The sequence below is a fragment of the Folsomia candida genome, unplaced genomic scaffold, assembly GCF_002217175.1.
Source record: "Folsomia candida strain VU population unplaced genomic scaffold, ASM221717v1 Fcan01_Sc002, whole genome shotgun sequence".
In the NCBI taxonomy this organism is placed as follows: Eukaryota; Metazoa; Arthropoda; class Collembola; order Entomobryomorpha; family Isotomidae; genus Folsomia; species Folsomia candida.
Genome location: NW_019091194.1, coordinates 18,402,123 through 18,416,398, shown reverse-complemented (window position 1 = coordinate 18,416,398; position 14,276 = coordinate 18,402,123). Strand labels below are relative to the sequence as shown.

At 37.3% G+C, this 14,276-nt stretch overlaps 4 protein-coding genes across 6 annotated transcripts; 2 read left to right on the top strand and 2 right to left on the bottom strand.

Moving 5' to 3' along the window:
- Positions 1-28: 28 nt before the first annotated feature.
- LOC110843941 (60S ribosomal protein L23a) lies at positions 29-1,217 on the bottom strand. Its single transcript, XM_022090008.2, has 3 exons — positions 1,079-1,217; positions 758-975; positions 29-484 (listed from the first exon to the last, which is right to left on the bottom strand). Exons 1-3 carry the CDS (start codon positions 1,095-1,097, stop codon positions 89-91), a joined length of 633 nt encoding a protein of 210 aa, XP_021945700.1. The 5' UTR covers positions 1,098-1,217; the 3' UTR covers positions 29-88.
- An 8-nt stretch (positions 1,218-1,225) lies between these two features.
- Positions 1,226-2,671, top strand: LOC110844219 (60S ribosomal protein L23a). The gene is made up of 3 exons (XM_022090370.2): positions 1,226-1,344; positions 1,449-1,666; positions 2,201-2,671. The coding sequence occupies exons 1-3, from the start codon at positions 1,326-1,328 to the stop codon at positions 2,594-2,596; spliced, it is 633 nt and encodes a 210-aa protein (XP_021946062.1). The 5' UTR covers positions 1,226-1,325; the 3' UTR covers positions 2,597-2,671.
- An 897-nt stretch (positions 2,672-3,568) lies between these two features.
- On the top strand, positions 3,569-5,742 carry LOC118434433. The gene is made up of 6 exons (XM_035847991.1): positions 3,569-3,781; positions 3,865-4,037; positions 4,109-4,198; positions 4,265-4,343; positions 4,413-4,565; positions 5,243-5,742. The coding sequence occupies exons 1-6, from the start codon at positions 3,624-3,626 to the stop codon at positions 5,421-5,423; spliced, it is 834 nt and encodes a 277-aa protein (XP_035703884.1). The 5' UTR covers positions 3,569-3,623; the 3' UTR covers positions 5,424-5,742.
- On the bottom strand, positions 5,538-11,966 carry LOC110844249. 3 transcript variants are annotated; one of them, XM_022090404.2, is made up of 8 exons: positions 11,477-11,966; positions 10,598-10,948; positions 9,655-9,789; positions 9,509-9,563; positions 8,454-8,821; positions 6,815-6,974; positions 6,557-6,724; positions 5,538-6,079 (listed from the first exon to the last, which is right to left on the bottom strand). In XM_022090404.2, coding segments are annotated over exons 2-8 (1,167 nt in total). In that variant the 5' UTR covers positions 10,599-10,948; positions 11,477-11,966; the 3' UTR covers positions 5,538-5,799. The 3 variants fall into 3 exon arrangements, with proteins under 3 accessions (XP_021946096.1, XP_021946098.1, XP_021946095.1); XM_022090406.2 differs by having other exon boundaries at positions 10,598-10,822; XM_022090403.2 differs by having other exon boundaries at positions 10,598-11,966.
- Positions 11,967-14,276: the final 2,310 nt, after the last annotated feature.

Below are 14,276 nucleotides of genomic sequence, written 5' to 3'. Positions count from 1 at the left end.
ATGTGACCGATGGATGGACACGGATGAATTTAGCTTTTACATTTTTATTTAGCCAACTTTAATTACCAAAAAGTATATGTTAAAGAGTTTAAATAATTCCTATCTTATTGGCAACGTCGAGCGCGTCGAAATCAGCGGCGAGTCTGACGTAGGCTTTCTTCTTGCCGTCGGGTCGGACTAACGTGTTTACTTTTTCCACCTCGACTTCGTACAGTTTCTTCACGGCGGCTTTGACGTGATATTTGTTAGATTTCAGGTGGACGATGAAGACGAGGGTGTTGTTGTCTTCGATCTTCTTCATGGCGGATTCGGTTGTGAGAGGGTATTGGATCACGTTGTAGGCGTCCATACGACAACGACGTGGGGCGGCTTTCCTTGGGAACTTGGGCTTCCTTGGGGGGCGGAAAGTTCTTGGTCGCTTGAACTGGATGGTGGGGCGGATCTTGCGAACTCGTTTCCTTTCCCCATCAGCAACTTTGATTACCTGCAGAGACAAAGACAATATGAATTATTAAGAAGTGAATAAGTTTCACACTTTGATTGAACCCAGCAATTTTAGTACACAATCCATACTCCATAAAAAACAATTTAAATCGAATAAATTAAATTAAACAAATAAATTAAATTAGTTGAAATCAGGAAATGTGATGTTGTAATCATATTCATTTTCATCGAGATTCCCACATTATTATCATCATTTTTAGTTTTTAAAATAGATATACTCGCTTAATTATTCATTAATATTTTAATATAATACCTTCTTTTGGATTTTGAGAGCCGCATTGATCGCAAGTTGTCTCCTCTTCTGCTTGCTCTTCTGTCGTTTTTGAAGCGCCGTCAAATTGACCTTAACCTTTTTCACTTTAGGTTTTTTCTCCTTTGGAGTTTTGGGTGGCTTTGGAGTTGTGGTCGCGGCGGCTGGTTTCTTCTCCTTCTTAGCGGCAGTCCCGGCGGCCGACTTGGTCGCCTTCTTTTCTGTAGAAACAAACAAACAAGGAGAATTAGTTACAATTGGCAAAAATCACTAATTGTGGTGGGTGGGGGGTTAATGTGGGTGGGTGTGGCGGAAACTAGTTACCTTCTTTTTTGGGGGCCATGTGGCTAGAATATTTCCTCAACTTTCAATATTTCTCTGGTGAATGGAGACGGCGAGTTAGTGATTTGAGAGCATGTTCATCCTCCGCCAAGTAAAACTCGATGGTTGCAGCTGATGTCATCCTTATCATCGAGTTTACACTGGCGGAGGATCAACATGCTCTCAAATCACTAACTCGCCGTCACATTCATCGGAGAAATATTGAAAGTTGAGGAAATATTCTAGCCACATGGCCCCCAAAAAAGAAGGTAATTACTCTACACCACACCCACCCACATTAACCCCCCACACATTACATTCAGTGATTTTTTGCTACTTGTAACTAATTCTCCTTGTTTTTTTGTTTCAACAGAAAAGAAGGCGACCAAGTCGGCCGCCGGGACTGCCGCTAAGAAGGAGAAGAAACCAGCCGCCGCGACCTCGAATCCTAAACCACCCAAAACTCCCAAGGAGAAAAAACCTAAGGTGAAAAAGGTTAAGGTCAACTTGACGGCGCTTCAAAAGCGACAGAAGAGCAAGCAGAAGAGGAGACAGCTCGCGATCAATGCGGCCCTCAAAATCCAAAAGAAGGTACATTTATTAAATATTTACTAGTAATTTTATTTTGGTATTTTTACCAAACAAGTAAACGAGTACTACTTCATATTTCAAAAAAAGAAACAAGTAAAAATGACGATACTAATGTGGGAATCTCGATGAAATTAAGTCTGATTAAAACATCACATTTTCTGATTTCAACTAATTTAACAAGACTGTTCGACGAACAGTGTTCGTAGATTTGAGCAGGGTCAGCTTTTTTATTAACCCGGATGGTCAATTCATTAAAAAAATAAGAATGTATGGTAGCCTAGGAGTGGTTTTTTTTCTCAAAAAATACATACTTCAGCCTCAAAAAAAGCCACTGTACTGCTCCTCCGTCATAGGTAGCTTCCTATTTTTTTATAAACTGTCCATCCAACTTAAAAAAAGTGGACCTTGTACGACTTGGTTATTCGATTTAGATTGCTTTTACACTGTATAAGGATGAAGTTTTTTTTTAATGTTGTTGGCTAAAAGTCTTAAATTTACCATTATTTACATTTTCTGAATTATTTATGTCTGCAGGTAATCAAAGTTGCCGATGGGGAAAGGAAACGAGTCCGCAAGATTCGCCCCACCATCCAGTTCAAGCGACCAAGAACTTTCCGCCCCCCAAGGAAGCCCAAGTTCCCAAGGAAAGCCGCCCCACGTCGTTGTCGTATGGACGCCTACAACGTGATCCAATACCCTCTCACAACCGAATCCGCCATGAAGAAGATCGAAGACAACAACACCCTCGTCTTCATCGTCCACCTGAAATCTAACAAATATCACGTCAAGGCCGCCGTGAAAAAACTGTACGAAGTCGAGGTGGAAAAAGTTAACACGTTAGTCCGACCCGACGGCAAGAAGAAAGCCTACGTCAGACTCGCCGCTGATTTCGACGCGCTTGACGTTGCCAATAAAATAGGAATTATTTAAACTATATTTTCTATACTTTTTGGTAACTAAAGTTGGCTAAATAAAAATGCGAAAACAGAAATCATTCCCAAATAATTTGTATGACATCTGGTCACATATTTTCTACTCGAAGAAATACCAACTTTCCTCAAGATATCAAAATTGACACATTTTTTAACCCATCACTAATACCAGCAACGTGTTTCTGATAGTTTTGGGGGGAGGTTAAGTTCGAATGTCAGGGGTGGGGTAGAAAATATTGGACAAAAAGAAAGATTGACATGCATTGCCTCGTCGGTTTGCGATGTACATTTCATTGGCAACTCTCCACTGATTTATTTAACCCAACAACTCATTAAAAAACGATTTGCTTAAATACATTACATTTTCATTAATTCACTCGACTTTGACATTAGCTTGCATTTAAATAAATAAATAAGCAAATATAATACTCTCGTGATTTAATTAACAGTGGAAAAGGTGTGGTTTCAAACTCGCCTGCACCACGAAAAAAAATACCGTCCATAAAAACCTTATTAAAATATTTATAACCATAATAAATGATGACTAGTTTTTATGACTCATCGTACGTGTATATTTATACTGAAATCGATTCTTGTCATGGTTCTAAAAAATATTTTAATTTTCAAACCTTCTCAATGGTAAATTTTCCATGCATAGATTTTCTCTGGCAAATGAAGTTCAATGGCAGAGACACACAAAGAGACGTCTGTCCCCGAGGGATGAATGTATCGAGGCTATATTCTCACAATTGGTGACATTGTCCCGTAACAGAGCGTCGCATTGTTATTAAAATTAGGACAAGTGCGTCTCCACTTTTTCTCCTCAAAATAAACATGCGTATACAGTTGAACTTATCGAAGGCTATGAAGGAATTGAGGGAAAAAGAGGCAATAAATAAATGTCGAGAGCATATTTCAGTCTCAATCCTGCCCCCGGCTTGTGTAAAAATATATGTAGAAATAAATAGTACTAAAAAAAGGTTGCTTACTCCACGGTACGCACGGCTTATCTGCTCCGCTAAGAAATGGAAAAGTATTTCATATTTTGTCTGATCTTTTTAATTTCGCAATCGTTCGGAGAATTGGACGACGCGTCTCTGTATCCCATCATAATTAGCACCGATGGCGAAAAGGCTGTCTTCATCTTGCCAGAATTGGGCTGCCATGTCGTGCAAGATCTCAGGTGGGGTGGGGTGATCTCTCTTTTTGGGAGTTAATCGATCCTGATAAGGCAAAAAGATAACCCTCATTTTTTCCCTCGTCTAGATTAATCCATCGCATCGTGTCCACTCGAGGGGGACAAAATGCAAACTTGTATCGGGCCGACGCCTCCACCGTGAACGGAATTAGCCAACTTTGTCAATCTTTTCAGAACGAGACGATCAATGCGACGCAGTTTGTCGTCTCGCTGAGAGAAAAGTCAATCTTAATTTTTCCAGGTGGTGTTTTTTACAAAAATTGAATTCAAAAAAGTCCGAAAAATTGTAAACGTGAGTTTGAACATATGTAGGAACCCATTTTTGTGGGGCTGGGAATGATGCTGCGAATTATTCGGATCTTGGATATTACGCAGAGACGGATAAGTGTTGCAGGGAACATGGTAAGTATAAAATTTTATAAGTTTTATTTTTTGTATGTTCGTTTTTTGCAAAAATATTATGCACAGATTACTGCAAGGATTTTGTGGATGGGTGGAGTTGTCATTCAGCGATGCCGATTTTGTGCAATTATTCGCCATTTACGAGGTGAGTTTTAAATGTTGGAGACTTATTGTTAGTCAGGTTGACCTCATAAATAATTTTAATGCATTTTAGGTCTCACTGTCATTGCGACACCAAGTTTCGGGAGTGTTTGGCACAGGTGAATGACACCACGAGCATTCACATCGGACTCTTGTATTTTACCGTTTTTGGACTCAAATGCTTTCGCGAAGATTATCCAATCATTCGATGTGAAGAGTATGGGGGGTAAGTCATCCTCGAACATTAATAAGTGCTAATTCTCCCGGTGGTAGTGTGCCCCCAGGGAGAAAATGTCATAATATGGGTATGGTCACAATCTCAGAATTTTTGGGACAAGGCGAGAAATATTTCTTCCTGATTTTTTTGAACATCTTAAATCTACTTTTGAAATTATGGATAGTTATAAATTTAGCTGTAGATCGATAAACGAACCAAGGCTACAAATTTGATCAAAGACGAAATTAATCTGTTTTTCCAAGTTTTTTTTTTCATAATTGTAAAATTTAGAAAAGATACGATTTTTGTGATTCCTGATAATTTTTTTTTACATTTTCAAAATCCATAATTAATATGATACATATTTCGCCGTGGGTGTGACCTCAGATTTCTAAGATGATGAGAGACACGAATTTCTAAAACTGTAGTCTTGCACATGTGTAAGTAAATTGGCTCTCTTTAGAAACAAATCAAATATACAAATTAGGTCAAAAATGAAATTAATCGTACAAATTTTGTATTTGTTTTTCGGCAGTCAATAATTTTATAATTACGAATTTATTTTGAGATTCCCGAGCAAACTTTTTAGATTTTGCACAATCCAAATATACATGTGATTGTGATACACACATATTTTTTGCAAATCTCACTTTTCTCATCACATTCTCTTTCTCATTTTGTCTCAGATTTCTCAACATCCACTGCCAACGCTACCTGCTGAACACCACGATGGAGAAAACTTTCCAGTTTTTCGACAGCCCTAAATTCATGCTGAGTGGTAAGGGGAGGACCTCCACGACCCTCGTCATGGAGGAAGCTGTTAAAAAAATTATGCCTCAACCCCAACTCGATCATTCAGTTCACTAAAAAATATACCCAAAAATGGAAACTTCTTATTAAAAACTGGTCAATTTTTCATAGAAATTGTCGAAAGAAGTTATTAAGAAGAAATTACTAAGAAATCTTTGTTTTAAAATTTTATTTCATATTTTATTTATTTATTTATTTAACAATAATTAACAAATGATTACAATTTATTTCTCCAGTGATAAATAACTAGGGCAAAGTTTTAACTACAAAATTTGGTCAATTTTATGCCAACATTGACAAAAACAGTTGGAAAAACTGTTTCAACAATTTTTTTAAAAATTTACTATGTTTAATAATAATTAACAAATTATTAACATTTATTTCTCTCTTAATAAATAACAAGGATTTTCTTCTGAAACCTGGCATTTATCCGTTATCTGTCCCTTTTGCCTAAAATATTGGTGAAGGCTTGTCCCGCACTGGTCCCAATGGACCCAATTTCGCCCGGAATGGAGGCTGCGCCCTGTTTGAGGAGGGTCAAATCCGGGAGTGGGACCCCCGTGGGGAGGACGCGGGCAAGGTCAACGTTACTGTTTCTGTAGAGGATCGAGTTGTAGAGCTTCTTGGCCTGGCGGAGGATGTAGGGCTGCGCTGGGAAAAATTGGTAGGCTGCGGGCTGCTGGAAATCGTACTGGTAAGAGATACAGTCCCCCCTGGAAGGTAATTAATCAATAATTTGCGTAAATATGAAAATTGTCAAATTAATTCATTAGACGTGAAAAAGTTGGAACTTATTTAGCTTAAATTTCATGTAACTTTGGGTCTACACCCACGACAACCTTCGAAAAAATAAAGCATAACATAATTTTCGATATTTCTCCAATTTTTTGCTGGAAAATGATAGGATTTTTTCACAAGTTATTACTGGGCATGTTTTTATTTCGAAAGATTATTTCGCCAGCTCATCTTCTCCAAGAGAAGCGATATAAGTTAAGGAAATTCATGGGATTAAATAATAAAAAATTAGGATGATAGGACTGGTTTTATAGCTTTGCGAAATCATATTTTTCGAATCCCCCCTCAGTTTTTGAGCTTATATTAGCAAATTTGCTAAATTAGTTTGCGATGTTATGTAACAAACTAGACGTTGTCGTGAGTATGCCCTTAATTCGTATTTGTTTTGCACTTACGACAACCTCCTCTCCCTGCACGCCACGGTCGGATGGCGACGGTCGAAACACTCCGGCTGCAGGATGTTAAAGTACAAATTTGCGATTTTAAAACTCGTCAGAGCGCTTATAATCGAGCGATCCTTTTCCAAACACCGAAGGAATTTTTCATCACATGAGCAATGCGATCTGTAAATTTCGAATTTATGAAAAAATGAGCACATTTTTATTAAATATTGATATAATAATAATAATTTAGAAAATTCAGTATTAAAAAACCTGGTGTAGTCGCCTTTATTCTCCAACCCATATCGGGCCGTTCTCGCCACAATGTTCTCTGGACAGTGGTCATGTTCTCGGCAGCATTTGTCCGTCTCAGCATAAATTCCAATATCATCACTCGATCGGGCAATGTCCCCCCGGCCGCACCATTTCGTCCCTGGTTTTTATTTGAGAGAGGAAAAATGTGAGAAAATGTGATGGGGATGACGATTCCCACCGAGTTATGTTTTTGTGTGGGTGAATTTAGTGGGTGTGGCACTTGGTGGAAATGTGGGTGGATATGTTAGAATTGTAGGTTGCACAATAAATGTAATTGAAACAGGACACTTGGTTTCAGTTGAAGTCAATATATTTTACATTAGGAAAATTGAGACGAATTATAATTGTGTTGGTCAGAAAGATAATGAATTTGAGTCAAAATAGATAAAAGTACATTGAATGAGAGAGGCTCAAGACTGACAAGAAATCACATAAGAGAATCACCCGAGAATGGGTATTGCACCCTTATTTATAGTTTTAGTGAATGAGGAAAAAGGTGCATGAAAATTAGTGTACATAAATAGACTTCGTGGAAACATGTTACAAAACTTGGTTCATGGAAAGAAAAAAGGTTCACTTAATTGTTAAATTAACTTAACCAAAATTGTTGTGCGTCAGCAAGTTAAATGCATTAAGATTATAGAATGTTGAACTTGAATGATAATTTTACAAAAATGACAAACTGAACAAAATGTGCAGAAATGGTGCGAATCATTTTTGATAGTTAATCATATACGCAAAGTTCTAAATGCGAGTTTATCCCTTCTGCATGGCCCCCTCTCTGAGTAAAAGTCCGCAAAATACGTGCCATATTGGCTTCTTTTCGAGATACCAATTGGATGCAATTTTTATAAATGTGCGAATCATGGTGGAAGATGTATGGCGAAATAACTTTTTTATTTTTTGCACATTCTTGACAAAAATGTGCCGTAATGTGTCGAAAATTGGGTGGGATTTATCATAATAATATAAAATTAGGTGTATGAATGGCCACTCAAGTTATGCAGGGTTTCAAAATAATGTGTCACAATTTGTGTCATATTTAGCTGTTAAACGATCGAAGTAAGTACAAAATCGAACCCGACTTTCTGGAAATTTTGAATTTAAATAAGATGGTAAACAAGGAAAACATTGAAATAGGACAAAACACCAGATAAATTCCAATCCAGTAAAAAAATCACCATTTTTAGAAACCCTGAATTCCTCACTAGAAACTTTTACATACTCATCGACACGCTAATAAACTGTGCAAATACAGGAACGATTATCCGCCCGTGCCCACGTTCGTACATATGTAGCACGAAATTGGTTGGATAAATGGAAAATGATGGAAAATTGATGCCAAAGTACATACATGGTCCTGCAGAATGGATGTGATGGCGTAATTATGACGAAATTCGGGTATAGAAATCATACGTTGAGAGGTGAGAATTCCTGCACAGCCCCATTAATTCACCTTCATTTCCCCTTATTTTGTGTAAATTACGTCAATTTAGGATCGAATTTACGCCTCATTTTCATTCTCAAGGCTTCCGTGAAAGTGAAAGTGAAAGCAAATACTAAGAATTGTGGGCATGCGAAAGTACAGTAATTCAACCTGGGAAAATGAGCGGACTTCCAGAAGACGACGACGAATTGGAATTGTCCGTGCTGTTATTCTTCTCGTCCATGAAAATGGAGACGTCCGACTCGTTGAAGAGCATAACTTGGGAGTGAAAGTCGGACAAGAAGCCGCCCCCACCACCACCGCCATCGCCCCCACTGCTCCTACTTTCGTTCAACATGTTCATGAAGATGTCACGATTGAGGTCGTTCTCATCCCGAAATTGACCACGAGTCGTTTCGTTGACATCAACGCCACGCTTCCTCGTGTCAAGGTCACACTTTTCTAAGATAAGTTCAAACTGGATGTAATTCAGGGTTGCGATTTGACCGGGCCTCGTGCGATGAAGCCATTCAGCATGCCTGCAATAAAAATAGAGAGATGGCATGTCAGAGAGGGAATAATTTTTCATGTTGGTGGGGGGACGAAAGGTTGTACATTTTTCCTCCACTTGACATATGCAAAAATCAGAATGAAATGCATTTCATGAAAAATCTGGGTGTTATCATACTAATGATATGAAGGAAACTAAATGAGAGAAATTTGTAGACAAAATCATATAATTTTGCTTGGGTGAAATTGGCGTCACATGGTCCACGGAGATGTTTCAAAATCAGGATAAAGTACATTTCGTGACGTGAAAAATCTAGGCATTGTTACCGATGAAAGGATTCAATTATGTAAATGATGGAAATTAAGGAGGACAAATTCACATAATGAAGGTATTCATTATGAGTTCACAGCGTTATCAAAAAATAAAATTCGCAAGCTCGCATAAAAATCGATTCATTTGCGAACTTGCCCATCTCCAAGGCTAGTATTTACTTCGCAAAATTTTTTCAAAATTATACTGCAATGCCAACATGCGAACTCTTATTGAATACAAAACTGTACGAAATTGGCGTCACATCGTTCCCGGAGATGTCGCAAAATCAGGACGAAACTAATTTCCTGTCCTCTCCTGAAAAATTCGCTACAACCAACCACGAAATTTCTAATTCCGCCCATACCGTCACCTCGCCATTAAAATTTTCGCCCACTCAACTCACCCATTGTCAAAGACGTGGCAGCGATTTTCCTGATCGACCTCCAGCACGCGTGACCCTGCGAGAAGAGAACATGATTAATGACGCCCGAAATAGGTTCAAGTTGCATCGAGTGACTGGGCTGGAGCCTCCTCGAACCAAATGTGTACCTTTTCTGTTGGAGTAATACTTGAAGCCGTTCTTGACTCGGTTTTGTGCTCGTCCCAGCCCAGCCTCGTCCTCGGCCTGCTCATTTATGACGCCCGAGATGAACAAGACTCCCAACAAGTCGAGGAGCAGGACCACTTCAAAATTAATAATTATAATTAATTGTTTCTCCTCATCTTCACTTTAATTGAATCTCGTCACTAATTTAATCTGAACCAAAGGGAAAACAAGTGTGATCGACATTTTCCACCATTTCATTTCAGGAATCGTAGACAAGTTTTGATCATGGGAGATCACACCCTCGATTTTTTGATTAAAAACCAATCCAAAAATTGGGACAATTTCAAAAATAAAATATCGCTCTGCCCGTTCAAAAGTTTTTAAAGTGTCTCAAATCCCAATTATGTTTCTTACACCGTCTAAATTAAACTTTGACCTTGACTAACTTTTGAACTGGTCGAGCTACCGAGTTAATTTTATTTTTCAAATGATCCCAATTTTTGGGTGGATTTTTAACCAAAAAATCTCCAAGGCCATATTTGAAAACACATTATGTATAAAGACTTGTCTACTTTTAGTACAATGAATTCGGGCCAATGTGGATTCTGTCAATTCGAGCATGTAATTAATTAAGGGATGACGTCGTGCAGAAAGAAATTGGAGAATTTTTATCCAAATTTGTGATCTTAGGGAACGTTCATAAAAGTCATAGCGCAGTAGAGGGAGGGGTCGGGCTGGTGCGTTACAGGTCAACTTGCGCCACATGTTAAAAAGGGCGTCCCCTTTTTAACATATGGCGCAAGTTGACCTGTTACAAGTGGGAGAAATCTCCAATTTGGCGTTGTATATTTTACTTATTGCAAAATATTGAGGCGATTACGGGTCTTAAAAAAGTAACGTCCTTTCTGCAGGGCCGAGAAGAAGTGAAAAAAATGAGCTACTCACTCTTATTCTATGTCGATCGTGCCTTCATCCAAATCCAGTCTGGGAAGAAGACAAACACGAAACTTTCTCTCTCTCTTTCCTTCACTTTCACTTCCTTTCTCTTGATTTTGCACAGTTATTTTTTGCACACCCAGCAAACTTGGCCTAGAGGAATTAATCCTTCCCGTCTTCTAGGACCGTGCGCAAAGCATGGCGTCAATTCTAACGCTTTGATTCCACCAAGCCCTAGTCAAATTAGAGATATCACCAGGCTCACGTCCTTTATGCAGGGCGGTCTGGAAGGGAAATTCGCCCGTGGGTTTAGAGGGAGAAGGGCACTCGGCCAATTTGGACAAAACTTTCCCTCTCCTCCTTCCGTATAATGGGGACGGATTAGATGGTAAGATTATTAAGGGCCGTCCTTAAATTATGTCGCGCAATCGGTCCCCCTTTAAAATTAACGCTACCGGCGGCGAGGGGTACAGCTTACGACAATTTGCGAAAATTGGCACATTTTTCGATAGAATCAGACTCTGTAAAATTTTGGACAATTTTTCGGCCTAAACTTTTCTGCAGAGTGTAAATATATTTTTCTGTGGAATGAATCATGCAGAAATTACTTATGTGTCCACTTCTGGAGGATTCTGGGCGTCTTTTAGGCAGAAAAATTGCCCAATTTTGCACATTTTTCTCTAAAATCAGGTTCTCTTTGCAGATGAGACATGTCGAACTTTATAAAATTCTGGATAATTTTTCCGCCTTAACTTTTCTTGTAGAATTCTTTCAGGCAGAAATATATCCCTATTTTTCCAGCAGACCGATTTTCATACCCGCAGCGTAACCAACCCGACATAATTTATGTGCGGCCCTCCCACCATAAAAAACCTGAAGGTTACCAACCAACAATTCAGACAGGGAGAAGGGTTCGACGCCGCAGTTTATCCGCAGTTTGGGGACGAAAATACCGTAACGACGGATTTGGTTTTATCCTCAGAAATATAATTATTTATTGCGCCATCGTCGTTATCGAATAATCACTTATCCACACCATACCATGCACTTTCCTCCTCTCCAAATTTATGGGCGTCTAAAAGAACAAAGTAAATATATCCATCCAACCCGAGGAAAACTTTCTTTTGTACGTGCAAAATCCGCCCAGAAAATTAATCCACGTACACTTGAACAAGCACAAATCACACTGCGAATCCAATTGGTTTAATTGGTTAGAGATAAAATGTGGAAATTTTGATTTTATGGGCTCAATTAATTTTGCATAATATCGATTAAACGCGACTCGGGAAAGAGACCCATGCGAGATTTATTGGAATTATTATGTATAATCTGCAGCCATGGTATGGGCAAATCTGACCCGATGACCAGTATATACCACTCTCGGCTACATGGTCTTATCTTCGTGATGAATAATTAACGAGCCTGGGTGCAAAATTATGACGAGTACTTCTTAAACTTGAGACGAGAGATATATGTACTTAAAAAGTACTACTCGTGGTCTGGTATTATTCTTACGAGACGATGACAGGCGGAAAATTGGAGGCAAATCTCATAGGAAATCATGCCAAGGAGAGATTATTATTATTATTGTCGTCAAAAGCAAAGAGTGGAATAAATAGTCTCAAAAGTCAAAGTCAACTCTGGGCTGAAATCAGCAAGCCTTCGAATGGGCTGTGCATGTGCGAATTTCATCAATGTGTGAAGGGATCATAAACAGTCGCATTTTTGCACATGTACTATTTGTACGGCCTCTTTCTATTTGTAGATTTATTACTTGACAAGAAGTGCAAGTGACTTTGGGATAAAAAGCGTTGTGTCATCGTATCGACAGGCCAGGCCGTGTGTAAAAAAATATACTATCAATTTTTACCCAGGTTTAAGGGATGTGAGGTGGTGTGTACATATGTATAGTTTGTGCGAATTTTGCCCCCTTCTCGTGATAACATGGGCAAAAAATAGCACGTTCATTTTGCACAGTACGTTTTTATTTGTGGTATTTCCATGCGTTTTGTTTGTTTGTTTGGGTCGTGGTTTTGTGGAAAAAATTATGTAATCGTCACGTCTCCTTGAATATGAAAACTTCTTAATTCAAGCCGATTCAAGCTCAGTGTCACCATGCGTGCATGACAATTATTTCATACGGCACCTTTTTGTATGAAAAGCGTGCAAAAAAAGTATTAAAAGCGTGCAAAAAAATTATGAAAATTGTACAGAAAAGTATGCAAATTGTGCAAAAATGATTGAAACATACCCATTTTTTTAATAACTCCATTTTTATTTTCTTCACCCTTCATACAATTTATTTATTTATTTTTGTGTGAATCTACAATTTATAATTTCCAAATTTTTCATAATTTGGAATAGTTTCTTCTTCTTTTTTTCATCTCATTCTCAAATTTACATTCATATTTATTTAATCATTTTTACTACAACACACTTTTCGAACATTTTCTTGGTTTTTGTTCAATAAATTATATTTAAGTCAATTCGCTTCACTTATTACTTGACTATTTCATTTAAATACGGTAGACACAGAATGGACAAAAATTTGACGTAATTAATTAACAGCGCTCTCATGCAAATTAATTAATTAATTAATTTAAACTTGGCAGATTAATTAAGGCAGTTAAAAATTAGTTATTATTTTCTGGAATATATTTCCTCCCATATTTAGTACGATTGTTTGATTGTACCGCGTAGTATTTGATTGAGTTTTTTATCCTTTAATTAATTAAAAGTTAAATATTTGTCGTGTTTTTTACGATTTCATGAAATGCACAGATATACAATTAAATTCTTGTCTTTAATCACTACTTAAATATATAATTAATGCTCGCGAATTTGCATATTTTCCACCCCTTCCAATTAATTTTAGTGATGAAACTTAACGAGTCTGCTTAAAAAATCGGTGCACGCACATTTACCAAACACACTTAAACCTTAATTGTCAACTAAAAATATCACATGATTTTTGAAAATAAAAACATAAATCCTTATTTACATAATGGCGATAAGGTTGGGCACGTACGTATATATGTAGTAGCAATTATAGCATTGTTGTCATGTCTTAATATGCTTATTTTATATTTCTGCTAATAAGCACCCCAATTAAAACTGAAGTTAATTATTATTACTTTATTTACCATGTGACATGAAAATAATATTATGCATAATTAATTAATTAATTAATTAATGTTATTTAAATATGTGGCCTCAATTAAATAAATAAATTTCAAGTCAAAACTCCATTTTTTTCCAGTGAAGTATTTATATACAGCTCGGAGTGGATATTAAGTTTGATATATGTAGAGCAATTAAGTGCAATTTTATCTTCGTTTTTTTAAATAGTGCACATAATAACAATAATATTTACGATTTGATGAGTTATTAAAACTCTTGCGTAAAGTTAATGATCAATAAATAAATGATTAATTAATTAATTACAGTTTAAATAGTCAAGTAAATAAGGTCGTGCGGATTAAGATGCGAATTCCTCTCCTTGTTTATAAAATGGCCCCTAAAATGCATGTATGTAAAAGTTTGCAATAAATAAATTCTTCTGTACGTACATAAATTAATGTTAAAGGTACTCAAGTCTGACATTTTTTTACGTGACGTGTGTGTAATTAATTAATGAAGCGTGTAGTAACATATTTGGTGCAAGTTTTATTTATGTCGCGAGGAGAGT

What these genes read in the sequence shown, in the direction of transcription:
- LOC110843941 (XM_022090008.2), bottom strand. An exon ending in CTCTCAAAATCCAAAAGAAG is followed by an intron (nt 485 to 757) that starts GTATTATATTAA and finishes TTGTCTCTGCAG; the next exon opens with GTAATCAAAGTTGCTGATGG.
- LOC110844219 (XM_022090370.2), top strand. An exon ending in CCCTCAAAATCCAAAAGAAG is followed by an intron (nt 1,667 to 2,200) that starts GTACATTTATTA and finishes TTATGTCTGCAG; the next exon opens with GTAATCAAAGTTGCCGATGG.
- LOC118434433 (XM_035847991.1), top strand. Translation starts at nt 3,624, where the DNA reads ATGGAAAAGTATTTCATATTTTGTCTGATCTTTTTAATTTCGCAATCG. An exon ending in GTCAATCTTAATTTTTCCAG is followed by an intron (nt 4,038 to 4,108) that starts GTGGTGTTTTTT and finishes GAACATATGTAG; the next exon opens with GAACCCATTTTTGTGGGGCT. An exon ending in AATTATTCGCCATTTACGAG is followed by an intron (nt 4,344 to 4,412) that starts GTGAGTTTTAAA and finishes AATGCATTTTAG; the next exon opens with GTCTCACTGTCATTGCGACA.
- LOC110844249 (XM_022090403.2), bottom strand. An exon ending in AATAAAGGCGACTACACCAG is followed by an intron (nt 6,725 to 6,814) that starts GTTTTTTAATAC and finishes CGAAATTTACAG; the next exon opens with ATCGCATTGCTCATGTGATG. An exon ending in TGCAGGGAGAGGAGGTTGTC is followed by an intron (nt 6,080 to 6,556) that starts GTAAGTGCAAAA and finishes ATTACCTTCCAG; the next exon opens with GGGGGACTGTATCTCTTACC.